Below are 23,193 nucleotides of genomic sequence, written 5' to 3' on the forward strand. Positions count from 1 at the left end.
CTGTCGGGTTGAGGTCAGGACTCTGTGCAGGCCAGTCAAGTTCCTCCACATCAAACTCGCTCATCCATGTCTTTATGGACCTTGTTTTGTGCACTGGTGCGCAGTCATGTTGTGGAACAGGAAGGGGCCATCCCCAAACTGTTCCCACAAAGTTGGGAGCATGAAATTGTCCAAAATGTCTTGGTATGCTGAAGCATTCAGAGTTCCTTTCACTGGAACTAAGGGGCCAAGCCCAACCCCTGATAAACAACCCCACACCATAATCCCCCCTCCACCAAACTTTACACTTGGCACAATGCAGTCAGGCAAGCACCGTTCTCCTGGCAACCACCAAACCCAGACTTGTCTATCGGATTGCCAGACAGAGAAGTGTGATTCGTCACTCCAGAGAACACGTCTCCACTGCTCTAGAGTCCAGTGGCGGCGTGCTTTACACCACTGCATCCGACGCTTTGCATTGCACTTGATCTAAGGCTTGGATGCAGCTGCTCGGCCATGGAAACCCATTCCATGAAGCTCTCTACGCACTGTTCTTGCGCTAATCTGAAGGCCACACAAAGTTTGGAGGTCTGTAGCTATTGACTCTGCAGAAAGTTGGCGACCTCTGCGCACTGTGCGCCTCAGCATGCGCTGACACCGCTCTGTGATTTTACGTAGCCTACCACTTCGTGACTGAGTTTCTATTGTTCCCAATTGCTTCCACTTTGTTATGATACCACTAACAGTTGACCGTGGAATATTTAGTAGTGAGGAAATTTCACGAATGGACTTATTGCACAGGTGGCAACCTATCACGGTACCACGCTTGAATTCACTGAGCTCCTGAGAGCGACCCATTCTTTCACAAATGTTTGTAGAAGCAGTCTGCATGCCTAGGTGCTTGATTTCATACACCTGTGGCCATGGAAGTGATTGGAACACCTGAATTCAATGATATGGAGGGGTGTCTCAATACTTTTGGCAATATAGTGTATATGCATTGACATGCACTACCTTTCAAAAGTTTGGGGCCAATTTTTTTTTTTTTTTTTTTCCAGCAAAGACACATTTAATTTAAAGCTGCAGTCTGTAACTTTTTTTGGTTAAATTATCCAAAATCAATTTTTGATCAAGTACATCACCAGCCAGTGTTCAAAACTATCTCCTTACCTTAGTCTGATTCAGAACGGTAAGCTTGTAATAACGTTTTAGAATAAAATCGGTACTAGTGGGTTTCCGTGGGAAATTCGAGCATGCATCCGTTCGTCTTTCCATCATTACGTCACGTCTGTAAACAGAAATGTGTCGCTATGTGGCATGTGACGATGCTGCTGGTAGCGGATCATTTATAACCTTTTCTCACAGCAGCTGGAATAGTTAAACTTATTTTGATGGCGGATTGTAATCCAGAAAGGTCCAAATGACAATCATCAGTGACAACTGGAGATTCACCCGTAGTCAAAAAGCAAAAGACTTCAGACTGCGGAGTGGCTACAGAAAATAAAATCTACAGGTAACGCTAATACACACTAAATACACAGTCACGCAATGCTGATGTTGTTAACATTAACAATTTGAGAACAAAGTATAACAATAATAATAATTTGAACTGTTTAACGTGATCCGAGCTAAGTGATCGTTAGATTTAATCACAATTGGCAGCGAGATTTATTGTAATGCTTTTTTCTCAGTTGGTCAGAACAAAAGTGGCAGACATGTTACTTACTTGTCCAGATGACATTTTCCGGTGAAAATTTTTATTTTGGTCATACTTCCAAGATGTAGAATCTGTGATTCTGAAGTACGATATCCACACCGATGTGGTGACCGACAGCAAATATTAGATTAATCTGCGCTGAGGAGCCGTGCCGATCCACAACCCACGTAAAGATAATTCAGCAAACAACTGCAATTGCAGGTTTCAAACAGAGATAACGACAAGGAGACAAAACTTATGGACTGCAGCTTTAAAATACTATTTAAGTTTCTAAGTTGCTAATCAGATATCAGCAAATTTATAGATATTATTATTATTATTATTATTATTATTAATAAGAATAAATTATAAAAGGTTGCCAAATAGAAACATTTTCTTTAGTGGTCTAAAGAAACTTTAGGAGTGTATGTCGTGGATTGTATTTTTAGCATGATGTAGTTAACATATTGGCAAAGTTGATGAACTGATTTGACTCCAACTGATCTGCCTGATTGCGCCTAGTCCTTACATAACCTTAATGACTGGCCCAGCTTCAACCTTAAACACTGAGTGCACTTGTTTAGCTTTTGCTTAGAACAGCCCAGAGACAAAAAAGTCTGTTGACGTTTTAGGAAATGGAAGCATTGCTATATTGACACAGACAATTTGAATCTTGAGGGGAGTCTTTTGCACAAAATGAACCAGGCTGTTAATGGTGTTCTGCTTCAGGTTTATGTAAGTCATCCTACACTACTCCATGTTCACATCATGTTCCGTGCTGCGTTGAATCGAACTCAGTTTTGCTTGATTGCTCTATCATGGCAAGTGCCGTCTGTGTATTTTGGTGCCTTTAATCTTTGCTACACAGCGGTTCTGCTCTGCTGCCATGGTGACACCCTGGCGACAATCGCGGTGACGGACAATTGCTCTTATCTTGCAGAATGCAGAGTGACAGAGAGTGGGATTCTGGGATGCATCTCTGGTACAGGCCTGTTTTAGACCCTGTCGACTAAAAGCGTCGCCATTCCTCTTCCCGATGAGCTTAGCAGGCCTACGTTAACATTAGCGCTCCTGCTATAATTAAGCTCATAGTGTTTACTTGGCCACGGGTCATTTCACACCCAGCTCTCACTACAGTGAGCCCTGGTTGTGTCTGTTTCTCACAGTCGTCTCTCATTTATGCCTGTAGAATTAAACCAGTCATCTTTGTATCCTTGTTACTGTGCATATTTTTTTTGGGCCTGACTGCCCCTCCTTTTTTTTTTTTTTTTTTCTCTACTTCCCTCCCTCACTCCCTCTCTCTCTCCCTCCGTGTGTAGGTGGGAAACCCTCGTGTGGAGCTCACTCTCTCAGAGCTGCAGGAGATGGCCACTCGTCAGCAGCAGCAAATTGAGGCCCAGCAACAGATGCTTGTCGCTAAGGTAACACGCTCACGTGTCCTTTGATGGGCATCTTTTTATAGATTTTTGTTTTCATCTGTGTGTGGACTATTTCCTCCAGTTAGCTTTTGCAGTTAAATCAAACCAAACATTGGCAGTAATTAATTCACACATTAAAATGGCATGGTTTCTATTTTGATTTTATTGATATTGTGGATTTTGAGCATCATTTTCTTTAGACCTTAAGCAGAGTGACCATTTATTTTGACACTATGAAGGCACTGTATGGTGTATAATCATACGATTTGGTTTTATTTTTCAGGTAGAATGTAGAATTACCCAGTAATTTAATGGTATTTAAATGTCTTGGTTGTTCAACAAAAAATGTCAGCAAATTTGTAACTTTATTATTGTTATTATTAGAAAAAGGTTTCAAAATAGAAGCATTTTCTCTGGTGGTCTCAGACCGTATTATTAATTTTATTTTTGGCATGATGTAACTAATATTTTGGCAAATTGATGAGCTTATTTGACTCCAATTGAAGACAAAATATTTTCTCCAGTTAGGTTTTGCTATTGAAACAAAAATTGCCATTAATTAAATCACTGTTTCTGTTTTGATTTTATTAATATTGTGGATGTTAAGCATCAATTTCTTTAGCCCTTAAACAGATTGACCATATAATTTGACTGTTTAGAGGCATTTACCAGAAACTGGCAAATAATTTTAGCTTTTTCTTTATCGATCTACTTTTGTCATCGAACCAAACTTGCAGTTGTGCGACGTCTGAATAGCTAACGGTTGAATAGTAGCATCATATCTTTGGGAAAGGCACTTGAGTGCCATGCAGTTGAGTTCTTTTTTGCCATTAAAATGGTTCCTTAAGTCAACAATCATTAAAAAGTGAACTTCAAGCCTTTTTCATTTTTTAAATTAATTTAAGCCACTGAAGTTTAACTAAAGTTTCCACTATTCATTCTGAAAATGTGAATATAGATGGTATAAAAACAAGTAGATAACCTTAGGAAATATAAGGAGCTGTTGAAAACTGATTAATGTGTCATTTAGTGGTGATTTTAATTCGCGTTGCCATTTCTGGTTGTTTACTCATATTTGCGCTTTGCATAGGCTTCTGTGTATGTGAAAGATATTTGCCCATAAACAATAATCTTTGTGGCAAAAATAAACTTTCAGCTTTTCTTTTTAAAGTTTCAAGTGAACTGGTGTGTATGTTTATATTATGCTATGCAAGTAAATTTGTGAATTAATGTGTTAAGTATCCCTGTAATTATACAATACACGGCTGCTTATTGGCCAAACCTCTAACTTTGTTTACGAAGCAGCTTAAGCTCTTTATTACCATTGTGCAATGTTGTTATAAGATATTTTAAGTTACTGACCTCATCTTTGTTTTCCTCAGTGCCATTTATGGGTCATTACAGCAGGCTGTTCTGACCATTATAGGGGTGTTAGTCATGGGAACCACAGGCTGAGGCTTGAAACTGGACAAGACAGAAAATGCCAATTATGTAGTAAACAACTCTGACATGCTCTATATGCGGTGACAGGCATTTCTCATCCACGCTAGCACTAAATAGCTTAGTTTCTACATTCAACAAAGAGTGATGTGTGGAATCTAGAACTGGTCACACTTACAGACTGTTCTAGGATCAGACCCGAGGAGAACACTGATCTCAGAGCTGTTTGGATAATCATTGCTGTGAGTCGATGTGCTGTGATGACTATGAGCCTCCAGTCATTGAAAGTCCACAATGTGCTATTTTTAATTTTCTCACTCACTCAGAGACGCTGTTTCCATTTCACTGCATCTGTTTGTGTTCCCTGCAGATAAAGAAAATGACAAAAAGCATAATTGCTTTTATTTTCTCTTAGTTACTCAATAAGTCAGGTTTTTAAGCAGCATCATTTCCCACAGGTACCACTGTTGCTCTTAATTGCAAACGTCTCTATGCTTGACACTGACAGTAAATCACTAGGTTGTCTGTCTTGTTTAAGTGCTGTATTGTGATGTAATGAAAAGATTGTATGGTGTTGTCCTGAATGCGCTTTACTCTGTTAGGGCACTGCAGATGCCCCGGGCTTAAACATTACTTTTCCTTTTCTTTGTGCAAACATAGAGATGTTTTCCTTTAGGATGATCATTCACAATTTGCAAGTGTAGTTGTTCATGTAGTCTACCATAGAGTCTGATTCAACGCTTGCATTTTTCAAGGTTACATGTACCATAACAACACCTTTTACCATAATGTTGGGAATTTGCCAAAAAGCAGATTTGTATGTCATAACAGTTCTGAAAGTTTAAGTGACAAATTGCGCTGATATTCTGAAATTCGCCATGATTTGATTGGCTGTTTGAGCTGTCGTAAGGTCAATTAAAGACCATCTACGATAGTTGTAGAGTGGTTCAGTACATACTTTGATTGCCCTGGACAATTTACTATTACTATTTCCATGTATGTTTCTGTTTCCTAGTTTGTTTGTTTTTTTGTTTTTTTTGCATGCTCATGTATATATTGTGTCCATAGGAGCAGCGGTTGCGCTATCTGAAGCAGCAGGAGCGCCGGCAGCAGCAGGCTGTGTCAGAGACCGAAAAACTACAGAGGCTGAAGGAGAGGGTGGAGAGTCAGGAAGCCAAACTCAAGAAGATCCGTGCCATGAGGGGCCAAGTGGACTACAGCAAAGTCATCAATGGCAACCTGTGTATGTACTTGCTTGATCACTAGCTGCGTTTCCATTACCCTTCAGATTGCGCAAACTGAAAATGCGTATTGAAAGTACGCCCAATGGAAACACGTCAAATTCGCAAAAAATGTCCCATATATCGCAAAAAAGTTTTTACGCTCACGTGTGGTTTTTCAGGCAATTCAAAAATGGAATATTTCGCAAAACTGCAATGGAAACTGTTTTTCCGCATTTACAGGTCACCTGGCATACATAAAAGTCGATCATTCTTTATAGAATGCACGGTATGTTTGGACAGAAGACAAGACAGAGTTCTTTATTAAACTCAAAAAAGACAGGAATACTGGATTCTAAACAACAAAGAAATGCCACAATTTATCAAGACCTTGAAGCAGATAGGAAGGAGAAACACCCAGAAACACCTCATACCTGGCCGCTCCAAAATATTAGGGGCTTTTCTTGCCATTAATGCTTGGATGCTCATTCGATTAAAAACAATGGCTAGTGCAGTGGCTGCAATATACTTAAAACCTACTTACATCTGTTGCCATGATTTTTGGAATGACTCCTAATGAGAGGAAAAATTACGTTTAAGTCACATAACATCAGTAAATGGAAATGGCGTCATTTTGCAGTAGTTTTTTTATGGACATTTAGAAAATATTTGAGCAATACAGTATATATAATATAATAGTTTTGCGCAAATCTGTACTGGAAAACCGCCTACTGACTTTAGCATTCATCCAAGTAGATGAGTTACTGGTCACTGCTGATTATGATGTGGTTTTGACCTTTTGTGTGGTTGTGTTAAGCCAGCTTGCTTCATGCAAGTAGTGTGTGAGAGAGCACTGAGCTTCCAACTACAACTGTGAGCACACGTACACATAAATACACATGCTGTAAGGTCAGGATTAGGACTGCCATAGGCTGTGAATTGTAACGATCTCCCATAATGCCAACTCTCCCACACACACGCAACTCCTGATGGGAATGTCCACTCCGCTGGAGATGAGTCTTATAAAATTAGATTTTTGTGGATTGTTATCGGTACTTTGTGGCAGGTTCATGGTGAAAATTTTCTATTTATGAAACTTTTTTTCTCTAGTTTTAACCCTCATTTGAGTGTTTTGTTCATCTTGTGCTAGCATTTAGGCTATGTTATAGGGTTAACAAGTTAAAACAAATAAAAGTCAATTTTGCTGTATAGAATATATCTGTTGAGCCTGCTAGTTTTGCATTTTGCATGAGATCCTGTAAAACATGTACAGTCATACATTATTTTTTCATTGAACATGAAATAATAATCCTATAGTAATGGAGAAAGTATGTCAGCTCATGTATGCCTGTGTGTTTGCACGCAAGTTTGCGTGTGTATAACTCTGCTGTGTTCTGTTAGCCGCAGAGATCGAGCACATCAGCGGGCTGTTCCAAGAGAAGCAGGCGGAGCTGCAGGCAGCCGTCTTGAGGGTGGATCAGCTCAGCCAGCAGCTGGAGGACCTGAGGAGAGGCAAACTGAACGGCCTGCAGACCCTCGGGGGTCAGGTCACCGGCAATGCTGCCCTGGAGCTCCGCAAACTTTACCAGGAGCTGCAGGTATGGGCACAGTTTAGCCATTGTTATAAGATAGATAGAGATTTTATATATATATATATATATATATATATATATATATATATATATATATATATATATATATATATATATATATATATATTCCATCTTGAGATATTAAAGGTACAATATGTAAATTATCCAAATACCACTAGAACAATGTTATTTATTTTGTTAATTTGTGTACTTGATTATGCATGTTTCCAACGTTTAAATCCAGAGAAATTTGCGTTTTTAACCAGTGACATGGCCCATGTCATTGTGTCGCCTGTTAATGGCATCATCCCAACAGTGCACTTCCTGAAAAAATACTGGAAGCCGACAATCTCTGGTAGCATCTAGCAAGCCACAGTTGTTTGTTTTGCACATTCGTGATGGACCACAATTATTCATAATCTTTTGTTGCGGGTTCTGTCACCATAGATGAGGTTTGCAGCCCTATTAAAAAGGGTTTTGAAATAATTTCTAAATACAGTTTAAAACTCCATTTAAAATGATTTAAAATTATTATGTGAATGTTAATTTATAGCAATAGTCATTCAAGTAACATACACAAAATGTATAATTTTAATAAATGTATAGCAATGTATAAAATTAAAAACAAAAAATAGTACAATATTTTGAATTATCAATTCAAAATTGTTGAATTTGACATTTGTTGTTTTAGAAACATGGAATCAGCCATAATCGTAGATCTTGATTATTAGTCTGTGTATGTTTGTGTTACTATAATTTCTGTCAGTGATGATATTGATCTTTTTTTTTGCACTTTTTTTTTTTTTTCTATCCCCCATCAGATCCGCAATAAGCTGAATCAGGAGCAGAACAGTAAACTTCAGCAGCAGAAAGAGCTGTTGAATAAGAGAAACATGGAGGTGACACTGATGGACAAGCGTATCAGTGAGCTCAGAGATCGACTGTACAAGAGAAAAGCTGAGGCACGTCAAAAAGAAAACCTTCCTGTAAGGCCAGGAGAGTGCATCACTCAATCATGCTTCTTAGTTTCATTTGTTTAGCAGGCTTGTTCAGAAACCATTCAGACATCTAGAGAATAAATCTGGTGTTAGAGGAATGCTTTTGAATTTCAACTAGGCTCATTACCCTTTTTTGTTTCCTTTTTTGCCACCTTTCCTTTTTCCCCTTCCTGCAGTTGAATAGAGCAAATGGTCCTCCCTCTCCACAGCCTGCTCATGGAAACACTGGCCGTGTGGCTGCCGTGGGACCCTACATCCAGGTCCCAGTGCCAGTCAGGCAGGAAGGTTATGTAGTGCCTCCTGAACCCCTCAAACCTCAGTCACTGGGTGTCAACACCCCAGCCAACCATGCCCGCTCCAAATCAGGTCAGTCCTTAAACACTGACTTCTGCATGATAACGACAAACATTTATTTGGAATTAAATGGTGCCAAATAAATGGTACCCTTTATGTCTGTTTACCTTTATCCTACATTGTGAATCAGCTTTATAATTTTGCAATACATAATCTCTTTATCCATATTGGGTTTAATAAGAAGCTTCTTTGATCAATTTTGATCAATGGTAGTCTGTATTTAGGTCTATTGTCTAGCAGATCTAGTCTTTAGATTACCTGCATAAAGTCTAGTCAGCTTATTCCCACCAAGAAGTGCTCACTTAGCCTTTTAAAGTGAGCAACCACATTTAATTTTGTTCTCATCTGATGTTTAATTTCAGTCAATTCTGATAATAGACCAGCAAGCAATGAAGTTTATTCAAATGATGGTGCAGCAATCTCTGTGACTGTTGTACAGAAAACACCAAAAAAACTCTATCCACTTATTTGTCAGACACAGTTCAGAAAACTATTTCTGCTCATGAATTCACTTCCTAATAAGTGCCTCAAGCAAAACACTTTTTGAAAGATTTGATGACTTTTTCAAACTTTGGCAAATCCAGCTACTTGTTCTTCCTCAGAATTGTATCAACTTGATACCTTGTAAATATGACTTGTTAGTGTTGTCAAACGTACCGACTTCAGTTCCAAGTCGGTACTGAAATTTTAAAAAAGTGATGAAACCAGCATTTCCCCCTAGCATTTTGAGCTTTGTTGAGCGGATTCTCATTCGTTTTTGACGCTCTTCACTGAGCGCTTACACATAAGGGGCTTTTGCACTGAATAGTTCTATGAACTCCGTTATAGGAACTAGCCACTAGGATAGTTCCCCGGGAACTAATTTCCCCGGGCCATGTTCCTGGTTGCATTCGCACCAGGAATAGGAACTGTGAAGCGGCCGACAGTGGCGTCTTTAAGCGCGGCATTTACAAATGCTAAAAAACTGGTGGATGGAGGATGCCGTGATTGGAGCTGTGTTTTTTGTGTGTCGTGGGTTTCATGATAACGGAGATAAAATGTAAACGCATAATTTACGTGACTGAAAGAGCAAAAATTTGGGCTAAGAGACAATCTCCTTTCAGTATCGACAACTTTCAGTATCGAGGCGGAGAAAAGAACACAACCCTGCAGACGTTTGAAATGCGTTTGACCAATCAAACGTACACTCACGTCACTGATAGTTCCTATAGTGCTGGTTTAGACCCTACTCTGAAGTAGGAGCTAATTTAGTTCCCCCCAAAAGGAGTTCCTGGAACCAAAATCGTTCCTAGTTCCTGCGGTGTGAACACGGCAAAATGACGGTTCCGCTAATAGACGCCTGCTTTCAAACGCACCCATGTGTATATGCAAGCGCTTGGTGAAGAGCGTCAAAGATGTTTTTGAAGCATTGATCATTGTAACCAATCACAGACATATCTGTTGAGCGTGTGAACACAACAGCCAATCAGAGGTGTTTAAGAATCCGCTCAACAGCGCTCAAAATTCTAGGGGGAAATGCTGATATTGTCATATTTTTAAAATTTCACTACCCACTCGGTACTTTTGACAACACTGGACTATGTAACAACGAGCCAATCGGTTTGAAAGATTCATTTGTGTCTAAAGCCCAAAGTATACTTGAGTTTGACAACGCCTGGCATATGCGCACAGCCAAATGCATATCCTTTCAAAGTATACTCCTTTTCATCGCCTACGCAAACACAGACGCTTGACACATGCACACTAAAAAGTTTCATCTTTGTCGAGTGTCTGCGCTATTTCTCTCCAGCAGTTAGGACCGATAGAAAGTCTTTGTTCTATTTTAAACTAAAGTTTCTAAGCTAGAGATCTCTTAAGCTCCTCAGACAAACACTCTTCAATGTGGGCAACTAGTGTTGTTGCAGTCTAGAGTAGTTTCCTGTCTCTTTGTTTTTTTAGACTGTGAAACGCTGGCCCTGGCCAGTATTGCCACCTTGTGGACCATCTAATTAGTGCAAAATGTGTGGTTAGAAAAATCAGAATGCACATACTATGCTGATGATGAAATCTATGTCATGTCCACACTTTAGCATACATGTTAAAACCAAAATATACTCTGGGCTTAATAAGGCAGAGACTAGCTCCTAGATTGGTGTTCGGTTAAGTGCTGCAGCATTCCTGTAGCTCAAACAGTACAGCGTTTCGCCAACAATCGTTAACAAAGTTGCTTAGGATGAACGCCAAATGCATAAATGTCAATAAAGTGGTTTGGTACTTCTCTTAAAGATCACAGCATGTATCCCATCGTTTCCTGCAGTGGGTTCTCTCTCTTTAATTACTGTTATATTATGAAGTTGATTTCTCGTTTTCTTCACTTCTAACCTTTTGTGTCGTTTCTGCTCTGTGCTGTGCATACGTGTATGTGTGTGTCTCTCTTTTTCTCTTGGCTGTTCCTGTACTTTGATGTTGTGGGATTTGTGGGGGGGGGATTAGATGGAGTGAGAAAGCCTCCCGGTCCCTGGAAGGTCTCTGATTTAGACATCATAGTGGACCCGATTGCTCCACCCCCTCCAGAGCCCCGCCCAGGCCCTGGGGCTCCACCCCCAGTCACCTGCTCTGCGGCAGGGTCGGACGGCGCTTCTCGTGAGTGGGAAGGTGTCTGATGGAAGGCAGGAGGAACAGCCTATGAACCTTATTCAGTGTAGTGAGCAGGATCAAAGCTGTTGACCAAGTCTCCGTGACTTGTTACATTACCCCATATGGCTCATAATTCTCAATGCAGAATGTCTGAATCAAATACATAATGTATAAGTAAATTAGTGTCATTGATCATGTGACTCCTTTGTACAGATTTTCTTGCTTCCATTTGAAGCTCAAGATGGTCCTTGGATCATCTCAAATCATTGAACATGATCATCATGTCTGACATAAACTCGTGAAGTTCATGCAGCTCTATTGCTGCTGTTATTAAAGCAAAAGAGACAAACCAAATATTAAGACATTCTGAAATTCATGTTAATTTTTAAATTTAAATTTAAATTTTACTCTTGCTATTCTATTGCTGATTATATACACTAGTTTGGGTGGTAAGATTTTTTTATTTATTTTTTTATTTTTTTAATGTTTTTATGCTCACCAAGGCATATATTTGATCAAAAATACAGTAAAAACAGTTGTATTGTGAAATATTATTACAGTGTATAATAACTGTTTTCTATTTGAATATATTTTGAAATGTAATTTTATTCCTGTAATGTCAAAGCTGATACATTTCTTACTATCAATGTTGAAAAAATTAAGTTGTATTTTTATATATTTATGGAAAGTTTGTTCAGGATTCTTTAGTGAATACAAAGTTCAATAGAATAGCATTTTTTTTAAATAGAAATTTTTTGTAACGTTATAAAAGTCTTGGTCACTTTTGATCAAATACGCTCTTGCTGAATGAATGTATTCAGTTGTTGTTGAAAGAACTGAATACAACAAAAAAAATCTTACTGACAACAAAGGTTTAAATGGTAGTGTAATTTGTAATGTAAAAAATGTATTAAATGAAAAATGTCAAAATACTAGCATTTTTCTATTGATCTCAGACTTTTGGACTCCACTATATCTAAGCAAACTGAATTCACTTTCTCACTGAGTCTCTTAAAAAGATTATGTAACTTCTATGCAGTAGGAGTAATTCCGTTAAAGTTCATATTCCCTTTTAAAAATTGCAGAGGGGCAATTTTCCAAACAGAATGTGGCTTAAGAGAGAAGACAAAATTATAGGTTTTTCATGAGCAGTAGTACCTTAATGACACACTAGATCCCTCTGCCTGGTCAATTAAACTCACTCCTTTACTCTTTACTGCAGTTCAATATGAGTCAAAAGCTGCTGATCCTGTCTTTTGGGAGTATGTGTGTATATGATTGTGTGCAAGAATGTAATTGAGGTAGATTGTGTGGTCTCATGAGTGAGAGTGAATGTATGTATTGGCATGAGGAACTCTACCCTGATTAGGTTCACTGGGCTTTCTACTTCTTCCTCAGTACATTTTAAACTCACTAAATTACTGGTTCCATTTCATCATTCTCTAACATTCAGCTAACTTGTTGACTTTACACAAAATGGACACACCACACTTCAAGCTCTTTCAAGCTCCAAAATCGTCAAGATACCTTACAGTCAATAATATTCATGAAGACAATTTAGGATCATCTGAACTGTTCTTGTAGATGTAAGGAAGTAAATTTAATTTCCACATGCAAGATTATTACATTCATGTCTCCTAACTCAAGAACATACCTAAATATCTTTAGAAGTCATGTCTAATATATTAGCAGTGCAGTTCGTCATACTGCCCTAATCATAAATGTGCTTGTGATGGGTTCTGTCATTTCTGATCTTGTTCTAATGCTCCCTTTCTTTCCTTTTCTAGCTAATGATGCCGGTTGGCCCACCCTCAACAAGAGCAACACATCAGTCAAGCCACCTGACTGGAAGGAGTCTGGAACAGACACGACCAGTAAAACAGCATCACCTGCAGGCACTCCTGCAGATAAGGTACATCTAATTAACACCAGCATACACAAATAAATTGCTCTCTTATTATTTTACCATCATAAATTGTTATCCTGTGGATTTTTTTTTTTTTTTCCCCTTCCCTTTAGATTCAGGATTCCAGTAAAATGGGCTCAGCTCCTCCTCTCAACAAGCCCCAGCCTCCCCCATATGGAGCCCATACCAGCAACCACCCCCTCTCATCTGCCAACTCGGGTTCCACCAGCTCCTTGGATCGCCGCAAGGACGTTCCTCTCCGGCCAGTGCCCAGCCTTCCCAACAACCCACCGCCGCTGCCGGCCTGGCCCCGTGTCCCCCCTACACCCACCGGCTCGTCCTCTCAGCAGATCCAGCAGCGCATTTCTGTGCCCCCCAGCCCCACCTTCCAGCCTAGTCCACCCTTTTTCCCCCCCGGGGAGAGACCGGACCCTCCTCTAGCTGTAGCAGTAAGGCCGTTCATCCCAGATAAGGGCTCCAGACCGCAGTCACCCAGAAAAGGCCCAGCCACCATGAACTCAAGCTCCATCTACCACATGTACCTACAACAAGCAGCCCCAAAGAACTACCCTCTGAACATCAAGCCTGCAGTCAAAGCAGGTATACATCAGCAACTGATTTTATTTTAAAATTCAACAGTTATACTTATACTGGCAGTTTGTTTTTTACCTTTAAGGCGATTTTTTTTTTTTTTTTTTGTAACATTACGGGGTGTTCACATCAGGTTTAGGTATTGATACACTAAGCTAATTCTGTAAAATTATGCAGGGACATTAACTTGATACATTACTGAAAATATCATATTAATAAAACATATTTAAAAATGTAATATTTATAAAAAAAAAAATATATATATATATATATATATATATATATATATATATATATATATATATATATATATATATATATATATATATATATAATATGTGTGTGTGTGTGTGTGTATATATATAAATATAAATCTCTTACTGTGCACACGAGTCCTGTGTCATACAGATACAACATTCACAGACAATGCGTTCTCGTTTGTCTTGTGGTGCTTGAATGGTTTAAAAGCATTTGTGTGAATAAGAGCATGATCATATAATGTAACACTAGCTAAATTATGATGAAAAAAAACGGATACTGTGTTAATTGCGTTAAATATTAATGCGTTAAACTGAAAAAATGAATTGCATGCTTTAATGCTAACACTAATTTTGACAGCGCTAATATATAATATAAATAAATAAAATATTAATTAAAAATATATCATTCTATATTTATATAATTGAAAATATACAGTTCTAATATTAACAAAGTATTGTTTTATGTGCAGTTCAACTGATAAAATGGTACAACCAAAAACCGCTCTGCAAATATTAACTGAAGTCAACTTTAAATTGCATTTTTTTTTTTTTTTTTTTTTTTTTGTGTAAACCTATTATATCAATGTCTAAAATTATTTTGAAATCTCATGAGCATTTCAGTAATAAACACCCATGAAAAAGTATAGTATAGAAAAGGTCTGAATACTACACATAGCCTATAAAATGTATATCTATAAATCAGTACACATAAAATAAAATATTGCCCTTTGGATTTTATGAATCGGTATAATTACTATGAAAATCAAAAAATCATTTATTTATTTATTTATTTTTTATTTTTATTTTTTTACACAGTCTATGTCCACATAGGATGCGTCTTGTGTTTTTGTGTGTCTTCTGTGAATAATGTGGTTTATTTCTTGATTATGTGTTGTGTGTTTTATTCCTGAGTACAGTATAATTGAGTATTTTGTTCTTTTGTCTGCAGTATATGGTAAGCCAGTCCTGCCTCCCAGCTCTACACCTCCCTCTCCCTTACCTTTCGGGGGCTCTGGGGCCTTTCCAGCCCTGCAGGGTCCTGGAGGTGATATGTTGGATGTTGAGCTGGAACTCGATGGTCAATTCATAGGTGTTCCAGAGCCACCCCCACCCAGCGTGGACCACATCCCACGACCTCTCAGCCCCACTAAACTCACACCCATGGTGCACTCCCCGATGCGCTACCAGAGCGATGCTGAACTGGAGGCCTTGCGCAAGAAACTAGCCAATGCTCCACGGCCGCTTAAGAAGCGCAGCTCGATTACAGAGCCAGAGGGCCCCAATGGGCCCAACATCCAGAAACTTCTCTATCAGCGGTTCAACACCCTGGCTGGAGGGATGGAGGGAGGAATGGGAGGTGTGAGCGGAGGTGGAGGAGTGACTCCATTCTACCAGCCATCTGTAGCCACAGGTGAAATGCTCTTTGATGCAGACAATGGGAATCCACCCTCAGAAACGCCTACCACGCCCTCTGAAGGTGCTGTTGCTGAAGACGTTGTCCTGCAAGGTGACGCCAATGATAATGAGCCCCCAGAGCAAGCGGTTGAGATGCTGACCCCTCCGGCACCAGAAACATCAGAAGACAGTAACAATAATCCTGCAGAACCTTTAGCAATTTTGCCGAGTCCAGTGGCTGAGGCCAGCACCCCCGAAGAAGCAGACACCTCACCCTCATCTCAGCTAACGGTGGGTCTACTGATAGACTCCCTCACACCTTTATATGAATCATTTTTAACTCAAGTCCATTGAGGCTTCATTTCCAGTGCTGCAAACTTGTTGCTTTTTGGTAATATTTGCCATTTTAAACATGTATAGTAGTAATAATAATAACAATAATAATCGTTATCAGTTATTGCATATTATTTAGATCAGTGCTTCTTAAACATGTCCTGGGGACCCCCCAACTATTGCACATTTTGGATGTCTCCCTTATCAATAACACCCAATTGAAGGCTGTGTTCAAAATCGCCCCTTATATCCCTGTTCCCTACATTACTCCACTAATATAGTTCACTTGAAGGAGTGAATGAAAACAAGTGAGTGAATTCGGACACTGAGTGTGCCGGAAGGGCTGCCGCTTTTGAAACTTAGCAAACTGGCAACTCCAGTAGTAATAAAAAGATTTATCATGGAAACTATCAAGTATAAACCTTAATTAAACAATTTAATAATCAATTAAAAAGGAATTTATACCTGTGTGATATTACACTGTAGCCACATTGGACCAGCGTTTTGAAAAATGGATGCATGGATGATTCAGCTTTGGTGCCATCTTCTGGCAATACGCGGGAATTCATTTGGCGTGCCACTCTCACAGTGCATTATGAGTATTCTCTAGCCATTGAGCATACATCGGTTGTACATTCGTTATCCACTATGGTTTCGGACACCACTACAAATGGCTGTCCCCTCAAATAGTGCTCGATTTAAAGGATTAGTCCACTTTCAAATAAAAATTTCCTGATAATTTACTCACCCCCATGTCATCCAAGATGTCCATGTCCTTCTTTCTTCAGTTGAAAAGAAATTAGTTTTTGATGAAAACAATCCAGGATTATTCTCCTTATAGTGGACAGTTTTGACCTGTGGAGGGCAGTAATACACTTAGCAGCATCTACACTGCCAGAATTCTAAGAGAGAAGAAGAAGAGAGCTAGTTCAAGATGAGCTAGTCCAAGTCTATGGTTAAAATGTATAAATTTTTTTTATTTTATTTTTTTAGAAAATGACAGATCGTTTCGCTACACAAGACCCTTATTCCTTGTCTGGTATCATGTAAAGCCCTTTGAAGCTGCACTGAAACTGTAATTTTGACCTTCAACCGTTTGGGGCCAATTGAATCTGTTCCAAACTTTTGAACAGTGGTGTGTGCAACATTATCTATGTCCGAATACACTCAATCGACAGCCATATGAAATTTCACTGATGTTCTCATGTGCCTTCTGAGTTGTGAGATGTCATTACAGACATGAGTGGAGGCAAATTTCCAGTTTCCATCCCCTCTTCTCACACTGACAGCACTGTTGACCTTGTTAATGTTTACATCACTACTGTAGCAGCTGATATAGATACACCAGATATTGACTTCGCTGGTTTGAACAAACCGATCAGATTATATCACTTGCAACAGTACAGGCAGTCAGTCCTAATGATCAGATCTGAAAAACAAATGAGGTTGTGTTGTGTGAACAAAGCCTAATGGTCCATGTCCTCAACAGGGCAAACGCACTAACCTAAAGAAGCCTGACTCAGAGCGGACGGGTCACGGCCTTAGAGTGAAGTTCAACCCACTCGCCCTGCTGCTGGATGCATCACTGGAGGGCGAGTTTGACCTCGTTCAAAGGATAATCTATGAGGTTTGTATATTGACATGTATGCCATGTGGCGAACAGATCTTACAAATACAGATTGATTTTGCTCACTTTTTTTAAAACTAATTTTTATTTAATTCTTCTAATTTCATAGGTTGAAAATCCCAGCACCCCTAATGATGAGGGCATCACACCCCTCCATAACTCAGTGTGCGCTGGACACCACCACATCGTCAAGTTCCTGCTGGACTTTGGTGTTAATGTGAATGCAGCAGACAGTGATGGCTGGTGAGGACACTTTTTTTGGGTTTGTCAGTGTGAAAGAGATTGATCAGTCAATTTAAGCTAGCAGGTGTTGAGTAGACGGACTCACTGACGTGTGTCTGTGTGTGTAGGACGCCCTTGCATTGTGCCGCCTCCTGTAACAGCGTGCACCTGTGTAAGCTGCTGGTGGAGTCCGGTGCTGCCATCTTTGCCACCACCATCAGTGATGTGGAGACGGCAGCAGACAAATGTGAGGAGATGGAGGAGGGTTACATACAGTGCTCACAGTTTCTCTATGGTAAGAGCATCTTTCTTTTCCTCTCCGGGTCTCCAGAGAATCACTGTGTTTGTCCTTCTCTCATAACATCCGATTTGATAACATTAGAGGCTTATGGGAAAGTGAAGGCAATTAAGAAAATATTTTTCTAAAATTAACCAAATCTATTTCTGCCTCTTAAATTAGAAACTCATTTACAAAATGCTTGGACACTCATTGTATTAGATGACAAAAAAATCAAACCGAGTGACTTTTAATTTAAAGAAATAGAGCAATCACACAAATTAAGTGCTACAAATAAATGACGACACATATAATTTCCATTTAATATTTACTGATATTATAGATGTGTTTTGTAGAACATGTCATTGAACACATTTGTGCTGTATTCGCATTGCATTTACAAGGCTTTAACCAGCAGATGTCCTCAGCGTACAGAGTTAGAGAACTGAATGAAGTGAATAATTTGCTGTACAGAATGATTCAGTGTTTCGAAGTTGCCCGTTGTCAGGTTGTTAGGCACGAATCATGTAAGACTGTTCATGTAAACTCACTCATAATGTGGAACTGCTCCAAAAGTTCCAAAGCTGTTCCACAAAACATTAACATACTAAGTAAGTACACTATCATTCACAAGTTTGGGTTCAGTTCAGTAAGATTTTTTTTTATTATTAATACTTTTATTTATTCTGCTCATTAGAATCCTGAAAAAAGTATCACAGATTTTACTCAAAATTATTAAGCAGCACTGTTTTCAACATTGATAATAAGAAATGTTTTTTGAGCAGTAACATATTAGAATGATTTCTGAATGATCATGTGACACTGAAGACTGGAGTAATGATGCTGAAAATTCAGCTTCGCCATCACAGAAATAAATTACATTTTAAAATATATGAAAATATTATAATTTAAAATAACTTTTCTAATATATCACAATATTACAGTTTTACTGTGTATTTGATTAATTAAATGTAGCCTTGGCGAGCAGAAGAGACTTCTCTCAAAAACATTTAAACATCTTAAGGCCAGGACACACAAAGCTGACTGTCGGCCATCGGCTAGTTTTTGTAGCGTGTTCCTCATGACGGCTCTCGTCGGGATCACGTCAGCGGCAGTTTGCCCGATTCAGCATGTTGAAGCGGTGTCGAGGCCGTCGATGAGAGTGGGAACTCTGATTGGATGTTCAGTTTAGTAAACGAGTCAGTGCACGAGAATAAAAGCGAAAGTGATTCAAGTTAAGACAGCACAGACAGAAGGCTGGTCTAATGTTACGTTAGCCTACCTGAGCATTCCAAAACACGAATATTTTCATAACAACATAAGCCGCTTAAAATGAAGAAAGCTATCAACATGACTGATATTCAAAATGGTAAGCAAGCACTGCTTTGTTTACGTTTCGTTTATCTGCGCATATACTTGTTTCGGTTTCTCCTTTTGAACGAAGAATATAGACTGTTGATACCTGCTGATATAGACAGTTAATTTCTTACACGCAGACGCAGAATGCACATGCTAGTTTACAGTTGGCTGTAGACTGTGCTGTATGTTCAAGCGCAGCCTTTTGAGCTAGATGCAGCTGACGCTAGGCAACAACACTGTTGTTTTTTTTTACCGTATTAAGACGTTTAAATACCGTACTAAGACCTTTCTCTCTGTGTTTGCAGGTGTGCAGGAGAAGATGGGTGTGATGAATAAAGGAATTGTGTATGCTCTGTGGGAGTATGAGGCTCAAAGCGCAGATGAGCTTTCCTTTCAGGAGGGTGACGCCATTACTGTCCTACACAGGAAGGACGATACCGAGACAGAGTGGTGGTGGAGTAAACTCAATGACAAAGAGGGCTATGTGCCACGTAACCTATTGGGGGTAGGTGCACACATGGACTATAATTGTGCTTTACTTTAGTGTGTATTGAGCAGTGTTGGGGATAACATATTACAAGTAACTTGAGTTATGTAATCAGATTACTTTTTCAAGTAACTAGTAAAGTAATGCATTACTTTTTCAATTTACAACAAAATATCTGTTACTTTTTCAAATAAGTAACGCAAGTTACTTTTTCACATTTATTGACTGACAGCTCTCCTGTCCTCATGTTGAGAGAAATAAAGTGCAAAGTTGTTGCACTGTGTGAACATGATGGTTATTGTAGTTCTAAACTAAATGTGAACATCCATTTACTCATCTCACTTGTACGAAAACGTTAAGTATTCCTCAAAATGAATAAAAACAGTGACATGTAATCTCAGAATTTAATGCAAACCTGTAATAATTAACTATATATTAAATTACACAAATATACTTTATGTATTTAATCTCACTTTATTAACTGATGTCTTTACTGCTGACCTGCAATGATAATTTAACCATACCTAATAAGCAAATTACTTTAGATTAGATTTAGAAATAAGAGTGTTGAACTTCCTTCTCCTGTATCCTATTCTTCTTTAATCCAGAATGGCAGCACAGCTGAAAGGCTTGTTTGAGCTGCGCCCTCTACTGTACTGGTGTAAATATGCATTTCTGAGGCGTATTCACTTCACTTTTGGTGTGAAAGGGCCTTAACATTTGCCAAAAATAGAGCTTTTTTTGTTGTTGTTGTTAAAAAACAAACAAGCAAGCCCAGCCCAGGTGAGAAAAAGTAATGCAATGCATTACTTTTAAAAGTAACTTTCCCCAGCACTGGTATTGACTGTGGCACGCCACATTTTCAAGAACTTGAAAGATTAATTTGATCAATTTAATGCATCCTTGCTGAATAACAAAAAAAAAACTCCTTTTTAACGGTAGTGTATATTATGAAATGACTTTAATAGTTATGTTTCTTCATTTCTCTGTAGCTGTACCCCAGAATAAAACCACGTCAGAGGTCTCTGGCGTAACCTCTCCTGGGTGACTCACTGGACTGATGTCTGGAGGTGTTGAGCCTCCATCTTTCACCTCTATGTGCCACTTGGACAACAGAAGGGGTGAAGCTGCTAAGCCCTGAACCCGGAGGCACAATCAACCACGCTACCCACAAACGCTCTCCAGCCAACACCAGGCCAAACAAGCAGCCTCAGGTTTCTCGGTCTGCCCCCATCAGCTCTGCTACTACCAGGCCTCCGTACCTACCCATCCACTCCTCTGACGGTTTCTTGTGTCCATGTAAAATATAGCTGTACATCACATCTTGGGGATGAAGCACTAATCACTTTGACAAGAGCTTTCTTTTATTTGTAGTTGCTTACCCATGATGCTTTGCTGAAAGGAGCAGGGCAGACAGTGCTCTTTGTCAAAGAGAGAATACTGTATACTTTTAATTGAACTGGATGAATGAGAGCTGATATGTTATATATCTTTAAAACAAAGGACTTGTGCGTGAATTTTATAGCTCATCTACAAAACGAGTGTATAGACTGAAAGTATATGAGAGCAGAGAACAAAAATATACATAGTTTGCATAGAACGATTATTCTGATCTATGACTGATAAACCCCATATACTGATGGGCATGTATATGATTCATAAAGGTGCATATAAGTGTTGCGTATGGGATTTATGTATGCTATGAGTGAGATTTTTCTTTTTTCACTGCAGTGAACATCATACAGAAGTGTGACGTGCAGAGAAGAGTTTTTCACAGCATTGGAGTGTTTTGAAGAGTGTGTGAAGTGTGCAGAGAGATTGAGTTGAACCATCAGAACCATCATTATACGATCAGTATTTAGCCTACAGAAACAGACACTATACATTCTTGCCAGGATTTGGCTGGAGTGTGACCGCTTGCTTGAATTCAGCTGAAATGTTGTGCTCATTTACATTTATTTTACACTTTTTTTTTTTTTTTCTTTTTTTTTTTAAATGTTGCTTTATATTATTCTAGCCCATTCCACTCCACTCCTGTTTTTAGTCATGTGATTTTTATATTCTGCTGTTGAGGCAGTGAAGAGCTTTATTGTGGAGTTTAACCTTGTAAATACTGTGATGAGGATGTGAGAGGAGACATGCTTGACTCAATGCTGTTAGACTAAACTGCCCGTGTGGGCTTCTGTGAAATACAGTGACTCGCACCTTGTGTTCTATACATGTGCACAAATAAAAATAAATGAGTCATAGCAAGAATTCACGTCATTTTGTGTTATGCTCAGTCTCTCTGTGTTTTTACTTGATAAATTGATTCTGGTTTGACGCTCTTTTAGTGGCCTAAAAAGGCCAGTGTTTAGTCATGCCTGGTTGCTAGAAGCAATGTGAGACCCTTGGCCAGTTGCATAAGATAAGACTGTGTTTAAGAATCTAGTATGACCCACTAGCAGTTCGTCAAGAGGCAGTCAGTCTTACTTTTCAGTATCAAACTGAATTTAAAAAAGTTATGAACAGTCATAAAGAAAAAAATTTGATGACTAACTTATAAGACTAGTCTTAGGGGTTTATGCAACTGGCCCCTGATGGAATGAATATATTGTGGAGAGCGAGATGAGATACATTTTCTAGATAAGTTATTTAGCTAAAAGCAAAGCACTATATTTGGGGCACATCAAACACAGCCCAGCACTCAGGTCACACTCCCTATCTCACAGAATGTGAGTATTAAAGGGTTAGTTCACCCAAAAATGAAAATAATGTAATTTATTACTCACCCTCATGTTGTTCCACACCCATAAGACCTTCATTCATCTTCGGAACACAAATTAAGATATTTTTGTTGAAATCCGATGGCTCAGTGAGGCCTGCATAGCCAGCAATGACATTTCCTCTCTCAAGATCAATGAATGTACTAAAAACATATTTAAATCAGTTCATGTGAGTACAGTGGTTCAATATTAGTATTATAAAGCGACGAGAATATTTTTGATGCGCCATTATATAGTGATGGCCGATTCAAAACACTGCTTCATGAAGCTTCAGAGTGTTATGAATCAGCGTGTTGAATCACGATTCAGATGGTGTGTCAAACCGCCTATGCACGAAACCGCTGAAATCACGTGACTTTGGCACTCCAAACCACTGATTCGACACGCTGATTCATAACGCACCGAAGCTTCATGAAGCAGTGTTTTGAAATCGGCCATCACTATAGTCATTATTTTGTTTTTTTGCTGTCATTGCTGGCTATGTAGGCCTCACTGAGCCATCCGATTTCAACAAAAATATCTTAATTTGTGTTCCGAAGATTAACGAAGGTCTTACAGGTGTGGAACGGCATGAGGGTGAGTAATAAATGGCATTATTTTCATTTTTGGGTGAAATAACCCTTTAACATGCGGTAGGTTTTCATAAAGGTTAAGAGTC

At 39.0% G+C, this 23,193-nt stretch overlaps 1 protein-coding gene across 4 annotated transcripts in view; it reads left to right on the forward strand.

The window, feature by feature from the left end:
* Nucleotides 1–22,030, forward strand: part of ppp1r13bb (protein phosphatase 1, regulatory subunit 13Bb) — a 62,836-nt gene extending 40,806 nt beyond the window's left edge. For 2 of the 4 annotated variants that reach the window (XM_051874429.1, XM_051874427.1), the window contains 14 exons: nt 2,995–3,096; nt 5,602–5,776; nt 7,155–7,351; nt 8,167–8,331; nt 8,520–8,709; nt 11,170–11,319; nt 13,101–13,225; nt 13,333–13,819; nt 15,020–15,756; nt 17,288–17,425; nt 17,535–17,668; nt 17,776–17,942; nt 19,589–19,788; nt 20,763–22,030. In XM_051874429.1, the coding sequence (XP_051730389.1) occupies nt 2,995–3,096; nt 5,602–5,776; nt 7,155–7,351; nt 8,167–8,331; nt 8,520–8,709; nt 11,170–11,319; nt 13,101–13,225; nt 13,333–13,819; nt 15,020–15,756; nt 17,288–17,425; nt 17,535–17,668; nt 17,776–17,942; nt 19,589–19,788; nt 20,763–20,804 (3,009 nt within the window). In that variant the 3' untranslated portion in view covers nt 20,805–22,030. The remainder of the gene's footprint in view (nt 1–2,994; nt 3,097–5,601; nt 5,777–7,154; nt 7,352–8,166; nt 8,332–8,519; nt 8,710–11,169; nt 11,320–13,100; nt 13,226–13,332; nt 13,820–15,019; nt 15,757–17,287; nt 17,426–17,534; nt 17,669–17,775; nt 17,943–19,588; nt 19,789–20,762) is intronic. The other 2 variants (XM_051874428.1, XM_051874430.1) reach the window with 2 other exon arrangements.
* Nucleotides 22,031–23,193: the final 1,163 nt, after the last annotated feature.

This window comes from Ctenopharyngodon idella, chromosome 20, assembly GCF_019924925.1.
Source record: "Ctenopharyngodon idella isolate HZGC_01 chromosome 20, HZGC01, whole genome shotgun sequence".
NCBI classification, from domain to species: Eukaryota; Metazoa; Chordata; class Actinopteri; order Cypriniformes; family Xenocyprididae; genus Ctenopharyngodon; species Ctenopharyngodon idella.